We start from the raw sequence: 14,755 nt of genomic DNA, 5'->3' as shown, positions 1-14,755 counted from the left end.
TGACGTAATTTTACTTCCAAGTTGAAGTAAAAAAAAAATCAAAATTGAAACATCACCATCTTGAGACTAACCTTCGAGGTTTGTAATCTCCTGTGCACATGTGATCTTCAGTAAATCAAATCTCAAACTTGAAGTTTTTGGACTTTTTTGGCGTTTTGTTCGCACTTTGATGATTAAAATATCCTCAACCACCATCTGCAAACACCAAGAGTATCCACAGAGTTAGAAATGTTGGTGAACTTGTCATACTCCTTCACCCACCTTCAAAAACTAGTACAAAAAGGTGTCGTTCGTCCAGTTGGAAACCCCCAGAAGCGCGTTGAAAACATGAAAATGGCGCCGAATGTGCCAAACTAATTCCACTCGCACATGCGCAGACAAAATGCCTCTCTGCTGCGAAAAGGGAGTTACTACATCGTGTGTCGTGTGGAAAAGTAACGAGACCACATGAGGAAAATACTCTCAGACTGAGTGATACTATACACAACAAACGAAATGATAACAAGAATATTACATTTTATGCCAAAAAAAATGTTTTGAAAATCTCGTCAGGCGGAGACGAACACATAGAAAGCTTAAAAATGCGAATGTCAAGTTAAAGTTTCAAATATTCGCCTCATTTTTTGGAGAAATCAGAGATGAAGATGGCATTAATTCCCTTGCGTTCTGCACTTTTTCCAGCAAACTCGCCTCGTTGAAGTGTGTTCAGTGAAGATGGTTCAAATTCTTTAGAGTATGCTTCAGATGCTGAGAAAGATCTTGCTTCGTGTAAACTCAGTCATTGAATTTATTCTCGTCCTCAAGAACATCGCGATCTGTCACCGCGGCAAGCCATATATGTCAGGTAGGTGTTCCAAATTGTGCTGAGGTGCTTGTATAATATTTATTTTTGGTATGAAACACTTTTTTTCGAGTTCCTCTTTGAATTGTATTTTACTCCTTTTTTGGAAGTTTTTATACCTAACTTTTCAAAATTCAGCGAAAAATTTAGAACTACCACTCCGTTGTTTCATTTTAAATGTCTGCACACTCTTCGGCAAACATGAATCCTTTAAACCCTAAGAGTGACCAGTATCCAATTTCTCCTTACAATATCACGCCTGAATCACACATCAAGGTGAGGAGAATTAAGGATTGTTACACAAATTCTCCCTGGCAGCAGCATAGGAAATGTATATAGAACAGTAAAGAGAACATGCATTCTGATGTCAGGTCAGGGTGTAAAGGGTAAAGCAATTGCATAGCAACCGGTTAACACCAGTTAAGCTCGAATAATGAAATTTCATGCTTGGTCTTTCAGTCGTAAAACCTATTTCCAAATTGATCTTACTGTAACATTATTTATTATTAAAACTGCAGTGTTTTGGAAGGATTTCCAGCCCTTCTAAGTGTCACAAAAGTACGTGAATTTTTACGTTTGTTTTCATATCTCCAATCAGCTGCTGACACATCACTCGCCTTTCACGCCACTTGGTCAGGTTGATAATTGAAAGGAACAGCATTCACCATTCTCAATCAGAGGTCATTTGCTGAATTTTCTTGTCAGTAAAGGCCTATGGTGTTTATGCAAAAAACAAAATAATACATGGTTGTTTGTAGATGTGGTCTGTTAATTTCTCTCCTTGTTTTCAGCTCAATATCTCACGGGTGAGCGCAGCAATCGAGAAACTTGAACAGAGATTCCCTGCATGCATGTTATCATGACCGATTGATTATAGAAGACTTTGTAATCTCTTGTTTGTGGCCTATCAGGACGCTTTTGATTGGTTACTGAAGAATGTGGGTTTTGGTGATATGCTTTAAATCAAGTGAAACGTTTCCTTATATCCTCCCACACGTGAATTCACTGTCGGGTGAATAGAACTTTATCAAATTGTAACACTTCTACATCCACCATCAGCTCCGTACAATCCGCCAGAATACTACTTCTTTACGATTACATTTATATCCTGAATTAGGGGCGGGCGATCAGATCAAATGAGAAAATTTAGGATTATTACGGCAGTTTGTTGAGGGAATGGAAATTTTCATTAAAAAAAAATCCACTCTTGACCTCTTAGCTGATAGATGTACATCTACCATCAATATGCATATTCTCGATACTGTCTTGAGGAGAATTTGTTTAACAATTGAGGGCTTCTGAATTTGGCGATTATTTCCTTTATTCTGGTGACCTTACTGTTTGATTCAGGGGTGATATGGTAAGGAGAAATTAGATGCTAGTAACTCTTAGGGGTCAAAGAGTTGAGGAACACGGGGGGAGGGGGTAAGGAGAAATTAGATGCTAGTAACTCTTAGGAGTCAAAGAGTTGAGGAACATGGGGGGAGGGGTAAGGAGAAATTAGATGCTAGTAACTCTTAGGGGTCAAAGAGTTGAGGAACATGGGGGGAGGGGGTAAGGAGAAATTAGATGCTAGTAACTCTTAGGGGTCAAAGAGTTGAGGAACATGGGGGGAGGGGGTAAGGAGAAATCAGATGCTAGTCATTCTTAGGAGTCAATGGGTTTATGGGTTAATGGATAGTTAGAATAAATCACAATTTTTTTTAAAACTTTATTTATTTAGGCAGACATGCTTGACAACATACAGTGACTTCACTGGATAGTTGACAGTTTACCAACATAGGTTTGACTGATACATATCACTCAGTTGATGTTCGTCTTCCTGTCTTTCTGTATTACGTCAGTAACACCTTTTTTTTTCTTTTAATTTGTACGAGCTTCTGCAAAATTTACTTAGGAGTAGAGAGAGCAAAAAATCCAGATGAATAAATATGTGAGCCAGATACACATGCATCATCCGACCTGAGCACTTAGTACATGCGTGCCGTGGGGTAAATAAAATATATGGCATAACATTGTCAAGTAATGCAGCCATCTACTAATTACTTAAGATCTAGCATCTCTTTTGGAGCAAATCACGAGTAAGATATCGATAGCAACTTAAAATTGGATAAATACAACTCAAGGCCTTGCATTGTTAAACTACACAACCTTCTGCTAAACATAGTGGAAGTTACAATTACGATGAAATAAACCATGAGTAAGATATCATTAGTAAATTTAGACTGACTAAATATGATTCATGGCTTTAAGCATTGTAATACAACACAGCCATCTACTAAAAATATCAGATATTACCACTGTGATGTCAAAATCATAACTAAGATAACTTCAGGTTGAATAAATATGACTCATGGCTTAGCATTGCTATACAACACAGCCTGGTACTGAATGCTTACAATAGGTAAGATATTGATGGTGACTTCAAATTGAATAAATGAAAACTATGGCTTAGCATTGCTATACTACAAGCCATCTATAAAATATATCATAAGACGTTAAGATTTAATAAAAAAAATCATAAGTAAGATAGCAATATATGGTAACTAATTTAAATTGAATAATTATGATTCATGGCCTAGCAATGTAATACAACACAGCCATCTACTGATATCAGCGTTAGATTGAATGAATACGATTTCTGGCTTAGCATTGCCTAAAAACACAGCAGTCTACTTAATCTTACCACTTTTAACAACTGACATGTAAATAAGGGGTGAAAGTAATGTTTTCCCTAGCAGCCTATTACGTTTGCCTGCTGTTCAGATCAGACCCTATAGATTAAACAACTCCATATGCTGCTACTTTTTCTACACTTAGCACTAACTGAACTAAAATTCAATCTACATCTGAAATAATTTTATAAAAGACTACTCAAAGGTTAACTACTTATCAAGGAAAAACCCTTAGAGATTAATGTTATGGGTAGCTTTATCTGCCGGTCTTTTGGAATGACCTCTTGAATTGATAACCATAAGGCAACTGTATTTTGACGCTGTTTACGAAAACTACTGCAGGTAACTACTTAATCAATTCCAAATGAAATCTGTTTCACAAAGAATGCACTCCTCTGAGAATACAGTGTTATTGATTACACACTCGTTTCTCTTATGCCATCGATCGCTTCGTAAAACAGATCAAGGTCGCTGTCATCGTCAAATGTGGCCAGCGGTGCTCTTGGAGACTCTCGCCCTGAGGCTGCTGGGAGATTTTCATGTGTTTTGTGTTTATCTGTTGCAATATAACATGACACAAGGCAAAAAGAAGAATTCAGTAACTTGCCCTGTGTTAAATACTTACACTCTGCTCAGAATAATTCATAGCGACATTGTTATATAAGTTGGGTACCGTAGTACAACGCAAACCTCGCAAAAGCGCTTCCCGAGAACACTAACTTGTCACTTTGCGGAAAGAGAAACAGTTCCAAGCCTTTCCAGTGAGAAAAAAGTTATTTCACTATTCGAGTAAACCCCTGAATGTAGTTCAGCAGGGTAAGGAAGGTCACGATATTGTCGAAACAAACAATTTGTTTAAGGAATAGCGAGAAGATGTTGTTCACTATTAGTCCTCCAAATTGATGAAAAATATCTCAATGCATCAGAGTTCTTTTCTTTTTTTCAAAGGAAGCGGAGGCTAGGGTTGGTATACATACCTTTATTCGCGATAAACTGCTCGTCTTCCCCAGCTTCCTCTTCCATACCATCTTCATCTTGCTTCTCAGATTCTTCGAAGTGGTTTTTTGATTCTTCGTCTTGTTTGTCAGGTTCACCTGCAATGTTATCTTCAACGTGTCCTTTGGAGTCTTTGCAGTCGCTTTTCGATTCTTCTTCTTGTTTGTCCGGCTCATCTTTCATGTCATCCTCATGTTGTTCTTCAGATTCTTCTTCTCGTTTTCCAGGTTCGTCTCTCTGATCTGATTGGCCTTCTTGGTCTTCCTCTGATTTTTCATCCTGTTCAGTCTCATCTCTCTCTCCAGGCTGTTCATGATCGGTCTGTTCTGCGCTTTGCCCATGCCCACTTAGATCTTTCGATTCGTCATCACTGTCATCGCTGTCATCACTCTCTGCCTCTGGATGGATCAGAACTGAAAAGGGAAAAGTTATAAAATAAAAAGTGTTCTGTACTACAACTGCTATTTCCTATGCACTTTCTCTTGACGGTATTTATTAAAAAAACAACTCTGATAGCAGCTCTTTCAAGAAAAACAAATCAAAGTAGCAATTTTCATAAAGTAGTTTCTCCTATAAACATCAGCGGTATTTCTTTCCGGTCATTTTAAGTGTTTTTTCCTTCGCCCATCCTGGCCTCCGACTCCAAGGGTTAGTTGGCTCATAAGGAATGATTTTTTTCACTCTCTCACCGAAACTAAAGGGCGGAACCTCTATTTACGTCTCCATGTTTACTCGAGCTTAATAAATGTTTCATACCTTCTTCGATCACTCGCATTTCCATGCTCTCATCTTGGCCTTTGGAAAACAGTTACAACTTTAATCAAGCGTGTTGAAATGGCATTTACCTTCATGATTGTAAAATCAGTGAGCTGATCGGCGTATCATATACGAAGCCATGAGAAGACACACAGGGCTTTCACTGTAAGTATTCCGGAGAGCTCCATACAATTCCTGAATTAGGAATTATATGGAGCTCTCTGAGATGCTTACAGTACAAGCCCTGTGTGTCTTCTCATGGCTTCGTATATGATACGCCGATCAGCTCACTGATTTTACAATCATGAAGGTAAAAGCCATTTCAACACGCTTGATTAGCCAAAGATAATCAGTTTTTTAAGATAATCACGCAGAAGTGCAAACGCCAGAAGGCTATCGCGTGGCAATGAAACTTAATCAGATTTGAGGAACTAATGAAATTTAATGAATTAATCTTACACGACAAATACTATAGTCAATTAAAGCTCACACTCATCGCAGAGGACAACTCTTAAAAATGCAAGCTCACAGCATGAAAATGCAGCTTTACGAAAACGTAAATATGGCCTAAATTTGCCTAAAGTTGTATGACCAACTTTAAGCTATTATTTAAAGTTGTTTAAAAGTGATTAAAGATCAATTTACACAGTCATGGAGTGACCACAACAAGGGCGAAACTGCTGTCCATGGCTGCCACTTCACGGGTGATATGGTTGTGCGCATGCATACGATATAAGCCGTACCAGGGGATTGTACGTGTGCTTCAGTGCTGTCATTAGTGTTGTTTACAATTTTTTTGAGCACACAGGTTACAAATGATCTTATCTCCATACGCATGCCGTGGGAGAACTGTTTTACAGTTCTCAACAGCTACCACATGTTTAACGTGGAGCTGGCGCATATAGCGGGTGCTTACATCAGCATCGCCATCTCTTAACTCTCTTAGACTGAGAGCGCAAATGAGACCTTGCTGGTTACCCCGTGCTGATGTGCCCTAACACAGCCGAAATAATCGTGCACGACTAGTACTACCTGAGTGGCGTGGCCGTGCGTCTGGTTCGTATTCATCAGTGATGATGCTAGCGCTGCTAACAAATGAACATCCTAATTGCTAAAACTTGGGAAGAAAAATTTACCGGCATTTTGAACGTTTCCAGAGTTTTTGTATAGGTATATATTTGGCGTAAAGGAGCCTGTATATTAGCTTTACACAAGCTTAAGGTAGGGTTTACACAAGCTTTAAGCAAAACGTAAAGGTGTTTTGTGAAGTTGGTGTTTCATCACGCTAGCTTTATATGTACGCGTAAAGGTACTGTAAAGCTCAACTTTACGTAGAGTAACGGAAGCGTAAAGTTGTGTAATTTAAACTACACCCTGAGTTTACGCTGTCATTACGCTCACGTAAATTTTTCCTGCTGTGAAGTCTTAGCAGGACTCTGACGATGACCTCTCTTCAAGTTGTCTAAACGTACCCTTAACCAAGGAAAATCAAAGTAATTAAAATTAGCTCTGGGCATTCCTCAAAGTGAGAAATGAATTACTCATGCCTAGGGTTATTCAGAAGACAGAGGTTGTACGAAACATTGCTTGACCTAATGTCAACGTTAAGTATATTTTGACATAAACCGCAGCAGAACAGGTTTGTTTTGGGAAACCGTATCTTCAATGCACAACAAAATAAAATGATAGTCCTACTTTCCCAGAGAGATGATTTTCGATAAACGTACCTTCATTGCTCTGATTTCGTCCACACTTTTCTATCAAATAGCCCAAGCACTGTTGGAATTTAGGTCTAAGAATACGTCGTACCTGGATTCACGGTATCAAGAACAAAAATAGACAGTCAAAGACTGCTAAACAGAAAACCTGCCGCAACCCACATAATGATGAGTACCCTCTTCGACCAGAGGAAGATGATTCAGGAATATATTGTCCATTTGACATTCAGTCAATAATAGAATGGTAACAAATATTAGTATCAGCAATAATAATAATGCTAACAATGTAAATACAGCAATACTTTAAAGGGGCTAGCTCGAAAGAGGCATGTTTCCCAATCCTCTAGGCTCCAACATTGAATGCCTTTGCTTCTTTTAATTCGCCTGCGAATTATGAATAGCTTTGCTATTTTATCAAAACTCCATCTTTTGAGGCTCTTTTTTTTTCATGCATAAAAAGTATCCGGTCTTTCCGCGTCCCAACATATTTCACAATTCCGCCGATGCACCGTTCTATCGTTTCTCAGTTCTTCTGTTCCATCAGTCTTTTGAAGAACTTAAGATATCGTATTTCGCAGCTCGCTCGCTTCGCAAATGTAGTGGCTCTTTTCGGCTTAAGTCGCTAATTCAAACTGCAAAATGCTCTCTTCTCAAGGAAAAAAGATCCTCAAAGCACTCGGGGGATGCCACTGTAAAATTATTTTGAGTTGTTTATCGTCAAAATGTAATACCTTTATGGTGCGTTCTATTTTTTGGAAGGTTTTTTTCTACAAGAACTTTTCTTTCTTTTGGAAGATCAAGGACAAACCGAAAATATTCAAATATGAAATGCCGCTAAATTTTCTTCGTGCTGAGCGAAATTTTTTCCTTGAACTGGTTCACCTTACATTCTTCACGGCATGGAACAAATATATATAAAAGTATCCTCTAAATTTCAGCTTATCAAAGATATGAAGGTTGCGAGTTATCACCTGTTTTGTTGATAAAGTATAGAGAATGGGATTGATGGCAGAATTAACCGGCAGAACAAAGGCTGCGATCCAAACTGCCAGGCCACCAGGTGTACGGAAGGACTTTTCCAAGAGAGACGTTATTCCAATCACCACAATAGGCAGCCAGCAGATACAGTCGGTAACAACAATGAAGAACACTCTTTTGGCGAGCGAGGCCTCCCTTCTCAAATCGGCTGGCCTTTGCTTGGCTTTCATTTTCCTCTCTCTTTCGGTCCCTTGCTGAGCCAGGCGCCGGTTTGATGTGCAGGACTTGTAGATAATCATGGAGTAGGCCACAATGACGAAGACCACAAGGGTAAAGTTTAAACCAACAAACATGGCAACAGAGTACTCCCAGCCTGAGGGCTTATCAGCAGATAGCTGCAATGGGAGACATACAACTGATCTGCCATAAAAGTGGTGACCTTTTTGACGACTGCCGAAGTAGTCGATGCCCACCGTGGGAATAAATGCAATTAACCCACCAACGATCCAGATAAGGAAGCAGAAAAGGTGCGTAACCTTGATTGTAAGGGAATTTCCACGATAGGGGAACAGAATATTCTTAACCCGGTCGGCGGAGAGCAAACAAATAGTCATAACAGACACCTCACTCGACAACACGGCAATGGCACCTGTTATCTGACAGAACAAACTTGAACGCCAGTTATAGTCATGCAAGAAGAACAGCCCTGCCCAAATGGCATCCATCACACCTATTATTATAAGGTAAACACTCATCAGTCCATCAGACACGGCCAAATGTATCAACATGATAGACTGTATTTTGTTTTTCTTCTTCGTCTCCTTAAATACCAGCCGCCACACGATCACAAACACAGCACCAACCAAAGACATAATTCCGACCACCCAGACACATATCCTAGGAGCTCGATTTCTGAACATAGTTTCACAACTGGAGAAGCTGGACATGTCGACATAAGTATAGTCGCAATCCGCGTCCTCCTTCGTCAAATGACAACACATCAGGTCGGTGTCTACAGTCCTACAGTTCAAATTAATCACAAAATAGGAAAAAGTGGAAAATTTTGATTCGTTTTAATATATGAATTGAGGACAATGAAAGGGTGATAGTACTACTCTACAAGCTGACTTATTGTATACAGATAAATAAAATTGCTCAAGTAAAGATCTCCAGACATCAAGAATATTTCGCTGACTTACGCTGTTATTAAATGTACCATGTTCGAGAAGAAACCGGCCGGTAATTCTCGCATCTCGTTGTGATGGAAGTAGCTGCAAATTAAAGGAAAGAGATTCAATTGAACACCACTCGCTAAGTTATAAAGATGCTGCTGTCTTTAGCCCAAGTATTTTCAAGCTTTTGGGCTCTCTTCTTTTCCTTTGCTCCACCCAGTTCTCATACCCCCAAAAATTCACCTCTTAACACTTCGTGAGACTCCCTGGGATTCAGAGGGGAGGAAGGAATGGAAGGGTATACCACTGTCGATGAAAAACTTTTGGTCAATTGCGTTGATACCCATACAGTTAGGACCCTGAGTAATGGGAAAAATGGGCATTTTAGAAGACGAGAGAGCAAGTAACCAAGTCACACACATCTGAATACGAATAATTCGTTACTGAGTACGTAAAACATACCTATTACGTGGAGATGTGTATACATGCAATATTACATCGGTAATCTACTTGAGAGGGGACGTTTAATTGAGAGGAAGCACTCATTTAGTTTTCCCGAAGGTTCTTCAGTGGCAAGATCTGATCATGATTGGTTTTAGGAGTGTAAAATTTGCGCGTGACTAATGGTATAAACTATGCATTAATATACAAAGCCCGTCCTTAGATTTACACTCGTAGAGGTATCTATGGACAACTCGAATAACATAATTCTCAACTTGCATGATAAGGCTGACTGGATTACTTGTCCGTAAAAAAAAGGGGAAGGGACGCTAATACGAGAATTACAGGCATTGTCTCCCTAGAATTTGGAATTCACTCTCCGTAACGCTTACAATCCCACGTACACGTTGAATAATTGCAGTTGTTTCATACTCACAGGAATCGAATACTTTGCGCGATGTCTTTGAATTGCTCGTTGCTCACTGTGCGGATTTTGTTGAAATAAAAGCTCCTGTAAATGACGATAGCAGGAAAGGATAACTTGTTAAGGACAAACATGAAAACATGAATTTAGATAAAAAAAGCAGGATAATTGATTGTGAGTTAGCGCGAATGAACACGCGTGATCACGCGTGACCACGCGTGACCACGCGTGACCACGCGTGACCACGCGTTACCAAGAGTGACCATGAGTGACCACGATTGTCTATAAGCGACCACGAATGATCACTTCTTGCCACCAACTACTTGTATGATTAAGAGTAACTACTAAGCAGTAGCCAGAGGAAGGGAGGAATGGTGTCACCCTCCTACTTCCCGTCACACGAGCCTTTTATCCGGTATCAATAACTCGTCACTCTTCTCTGTCAACTTTTCATTTTTGCATTTTTGTTGTTTCGTTTTTATCTTTTGTTTTATATGTTACGTATTTTTGTTATTTATTGCTCGTTTTCTTTCCATTCATTTCCCTAACTTTCTTCCCTCTGCCTCTAGGCGGAAACGGGCTCATTACATAACAATTCTTGAAAGCGAAGTAGCTCTGGGAACTACCCTTTCAATGAAGGAAGTGATACATTGCATATGTCAGTCTCTGGGAATATGGTTCATCAACGTTGAAATCCCAAGTTTTTGGATAAAGTCACCTGATGATAATGAAATTTTGATGTCAGCCAAATTTATAACTTCTTGCCTTAGATCACGTGTAGCCACTTGTGGTAAATTTTGGTTGTTAATGGTCGCTCGTGGTCGTTCGCTGTCAATCGTGGTCAGTCGTGAATAATTTTTGATACAACCTTCTCAAATGACGGAGATGCAGAACATGCGGACGACTGCGCTCCCACAAGACCCCAGTTTTGCAGTGCTTCACTAACTTCGATTAAAAATGCTAATGAGAAATAGACTTACATAGACTGCAGGTTTGTTAAGCCTTTAAAAACTCCACGCGGCAGGTACTGAATATTGTTTTCATAAACAGCCCTTGAACGACAAAGAAGACAAATCATTATCACCGTGACCTAAAGTACAGAAAACTCTAGTTGTAAACAATCTTCTAATTCCTTTATCGACTCTACCATGTCTTATCACAAAGATATCTTTATAAACTGCGTGACGCTGAGAAGAAGATTGCTAAGGATCACTTTAAAAACTAGGTAACGGTAGATAGCGGTTGCCTTGCTTAATTCCAGTATGAGTACGCGCCGATTTATGTACAGGAAAGAATTTCTACATTCTTTTCGTAATTGTCTTATTTTTTTCTGACATGTGAAATCTTGCCAGTGAGATCCAAGTTGGCGCTTGCTATCCTGGATGATATAGCAACTTCAAACTCGAGCAATGTCATACGTGATCCTAGTAACCTCCAAGGTGTTTGAATCTAAGCCAGCCAAAGCACACTAGTTTGAGTAACTCAACCAAACCTTGACTAAAAGTGGGTCAGGGAATTAGTCTGCTCACCCTTTGCATAACGCCACGGATACGATTTAACTTATAATTTAGAAGGTTAATTATTCCTCGAGTATATGTTTTTTTTCTTTCCCAACCGCACATCCTCGAACAGAAAATTTAAATGAACCAAAAAATAAGACAGCCGCTAATGAACATTGATTTCATATGATCAGATATCTTGTGTAAGTTCATGAATTTTTACTAGTGCAGAGACATAATTTCCGTTCGCCATTCTGTTCATATAAAATTGTTGGGTTTACTTACAGGTCTCTCAATTTGGACAGGCCTTGGAACTGGTCCCGTGACAGGGTTACGAGGCTGTTTTTCGCCGTGTATCTACGCGATAAATGAAATGCACGAGACGCACTGTATCACTATTTAACAGTAAACATAAATTTAAATAATTGCTTGGGCTTAGAAATGTCTATCGTCAGGACCAGCTATGATTATTTATATCGTTTATTCACCTCATATAAACGTGCCTTAAATTATTTGTGCCTTGTTCTTCAGCAAACTGTTTTACTGCTCATCAAAGTTGTTCAAAACTTCATTAAAAGCATCGCCAGACTGCTTCAGACTTCTTTCACCGGGACGACGACATTTTGATCACATCGCGCTTGCACTGATTGTTCTGGCTGCCGGTTAAATAATGGCTTAACGACGGTATATATCCGGGGTGTACATCGTCGTTTAGCCAGTGTAAAATAGCTGGGCGGTTTTGTGCCTGGTTAATTTTGCGATCAAGTAAAAGCTTTTATTTACATTTCTTATCGAAATACGGAATTCAAGGCTTTTGAACACCATTCGTTGCTAGAAAAAACCTGAGAATTATAAACTTGTGTCCTGACTAACATTCCACCTTTAACTTAGATTTTAAAAAGATTCCCTAATATCTAGCAGACGTTTTTTCGAAGAGATTTTGAAGAGTCATGAACTCAAATGTTTTGTAATAACTATAAACCCACTTGATTAACCGCGTTGTTTTTTTCTTTGTTACGATTTTGAACATCGTCATCATTATCATATACCGCTTTTTGTCTCATGGTAAGGCACCAATGAAGTAGTGTGTGGTATCATAGTTTGGTATATAAACACTAATGAAATACCCGGCGAGCTTTCGCGCATAGTGAAAATAACACGTTATCTTCACGAGTAAAAATACCGCTGTTACTAAAGTTCCATAATAAAGTGCACCTTTTTGCAGCTAAAGTGAAATGATTAGGTCTTTATTGGCGTTTATATAATAAATATTACATGGCCGCTTAGAGATACGAAATTTATCGTCTCGTGTTGAAAAGCATCTCTCAAAACTCGAAGAGAAAGTTCGTATCTTCGCGCGGCCATACAATATCCTCCACATGTGCGTTATCTTAACAAATATGATAACTAATGATTCTTATATTCTGCATCTACTTTAAAAGTTACTGTATATTTTTAGATTAAAATCTTTAAACCAGCTTTTAATTAGGTCTGAGAATGTCAGAGAAATAATGGGTCGGCACACTGATTCTCTGTTTTTACCCAAAGCTCTCTTTTCATTTCTGCTGATTAAACAAGACAAGTACTGAACCAGTTTTTATTACAAACACAAATCACTTACAATGTTTCTATCTCGGAGAGATTTTTTAACTTTGGCAAACGCTGAAGTTTGTTATTGGAGAGAAAGCTTAAAAAGAAAAAACACAAGGAAAAAGAGCTGAAAAGCAAGTTAACTGCGTTGGTATTTGAGACTCTCGGAGAGTTTTTTATCCCAAAAGGGACCTAGTAAATTGACAGTAACACTGAACTGTTTATTTTTCTTTTAGCTGAGTAGCTAAACCTTTTATTCCGAGACTTGGAAATGTGAAAAATAGGTGCCATTTGTAATTCTGCTGTTTAAATGGTCGTTTACATATCATGACAGGAATTCACTTCTCAGTGTTGGTGCATCGAAACTATGAATTCGAACTGTTGCTTATATCGCAAATTAATCTTGTAGCAGTTGGGCTGTAATAATTTAAACCTTCCCTGATCGCTTGGCAAAAAACAAAATGAAGTCACAAGTCAAGTGGAGAAAAGCGCTAGGCGAGACAATCAATCTCATTTTTTTAATCTATATTTTCTTTTCACTGCTATTGGTGACCACATCCCCTAAAGTTAGCCTTACATACCGGGGTAGAGAGGTTCCAACCTCTCTCCACTCTGTTATATACTGAAGCTAATGAAGCGTATGATATGTTAATTGTAATAGCATTCTATTTGGAAGAGCCACAATACAAAGGTTTTACTAACACCTCTCAAGAGAAATGTACGGTTTCACTCGCTGTAAAGGCGTACTAAAATGTCACTTACAGCCTTTTCAACTGAGTAAGGTTGCTAAAAACACCTTCGGGAAGATGCTGAATTTTGTTGTTTGACAAATCCCTTAGAGAGAAATAGTAAGCTAACATTTAAGAACACGAATTCTACTTGGAAGGTGGGAAAGTCCCATTTCTGTAATGTGAGCCAAATCGGCCATCTAATGATACAATACTAGTTATTTTTTTAACAAATCAGGGAATGAAAGCTTTTTGTGTGTCTAAAAATATCAATCATGAGCAAAAACCTCCAATATGAAGAAACTGGACTCAAAGGAATAGACGAGAGACCTTCTGTTAAGACAATAATGGCAGGGAGACCTTTCATTGTACTATGACATATATCACTTAAAGAACACTTTACAAAGTAATTTCCAAACGAACAAACTCAATTCGAGAAAAGTAGAGATAACCGATATTCTCAACTAATTTTGACCACCATCTATGAATGATGTCTGACCTGTAGAGGTTTTTTTTTTCGCACACAGAAAAGTCCCACTTACAGTACTTTCAGGTTGGTATTACTGTTTAGTATCCCTCGAGGCAAACTCTGCAACTGATTGTAGGACAAGTCCCTAAAATATGTATTCGGAGAATGAGATGATTGCCAGTTAGAGAAAAAAAAAACGCAAACAAACAAAGATTCAGTCAACAAACTACATTTCCAAGGGCAATGTGGAACTCTGTCATTTCTATCTTGGATTAATTCTTTTTTTGCGACGAAATTCTTATGTGATAGAATTTAGGCAGGTACAGTTCTTTAATCAGTTCCAGTAATCGTTGTATTTACTACAAAAATCACGCTTAATTATGAAAAAAACACATTTTAAGTGAGAGATATTGGGTTGAACTTGAAAAAAGATGCTCACATCCGTGACAAAATCTTACTACCAGCTCA

At 38.6% G+C, this 14,755-nt stretch overlaps 1 protein-coding gene across 1 annotated transcript in view; it reads right to left on the bottom strand.

Moving 5' to 3' along the window:
- Positions 1–2,545: 2,545 nt before the first annotated feature.
- The window catches only part of LOC111345008 (uncharacterized), a 40,662-nt gene continuing 28,452 nt past the window's right edge, over positions 2,546–14,755 (bottom strand). The window contains exons 11-22 of the mRNA XM_088762446.1: positions 14,361–14,432; positions 13,853–13,924; positions 13,122–13,187; positions 11,786–11,857; positions 10,982–11,053; positions 10,014–10,088; positions 9,164–9,235; positions 7,958–8,984; positions 6,996–7,077; positions 5,269–5,307; positions 4,494–4,925; positions 2,546–4,072 (exon numbers count right to left, since the gene is read on the bottom strand). Coding sequence (XP_088618572.1) covers positions 3,933–4,072; positions 4,494–4,925; positions 5,269–5,307; positions 6,996–7,077; positions 7,958–8,984; positions 9,164–9,235; positions 10,014–10,088; positions 10,982–11,053; positions 11,786–11,857; positions 13,122–13,187; positions 13,853–13,924; positions 14,361–14,432 — 2,221 coding nt within the window. The 3' untranslated portion in view covers positions 2,546–3,932. The remainder of the gene's footprint in view (positions 4,073–4,493; positions 4,926–5,268; positions 5,308–6,995; positions 7,078–7,957; positions 8,985–9,163; positions 9,236–10,013; positions 10,089–10,981; positions 11,054–11,785; positions 11,858–13,121; positions 13,188–13,852; positions 13,925–14,360; positions 14,433–14,755) is intronic.

This window comes from Stylophora pistillata, chromosome 1 (assembly GCF_964205215.1).
Source record: "Stylophora pistillata chromosome 1, jaStyPist1.2, whole genome shotgun sequence".
Classification (NCBI taxonomy): Eukaryota; Metazoa; Cnidaria; class Anthozoa; order Scleractinia; family Pocilloporidae; genus Stylophora; species Stylophora pistillata.
The sequence above is the reverse complement of the archived record's forward strand: the minus strand, read 5'-3'. Positions and strand labels throughout refer to the sequence as shown.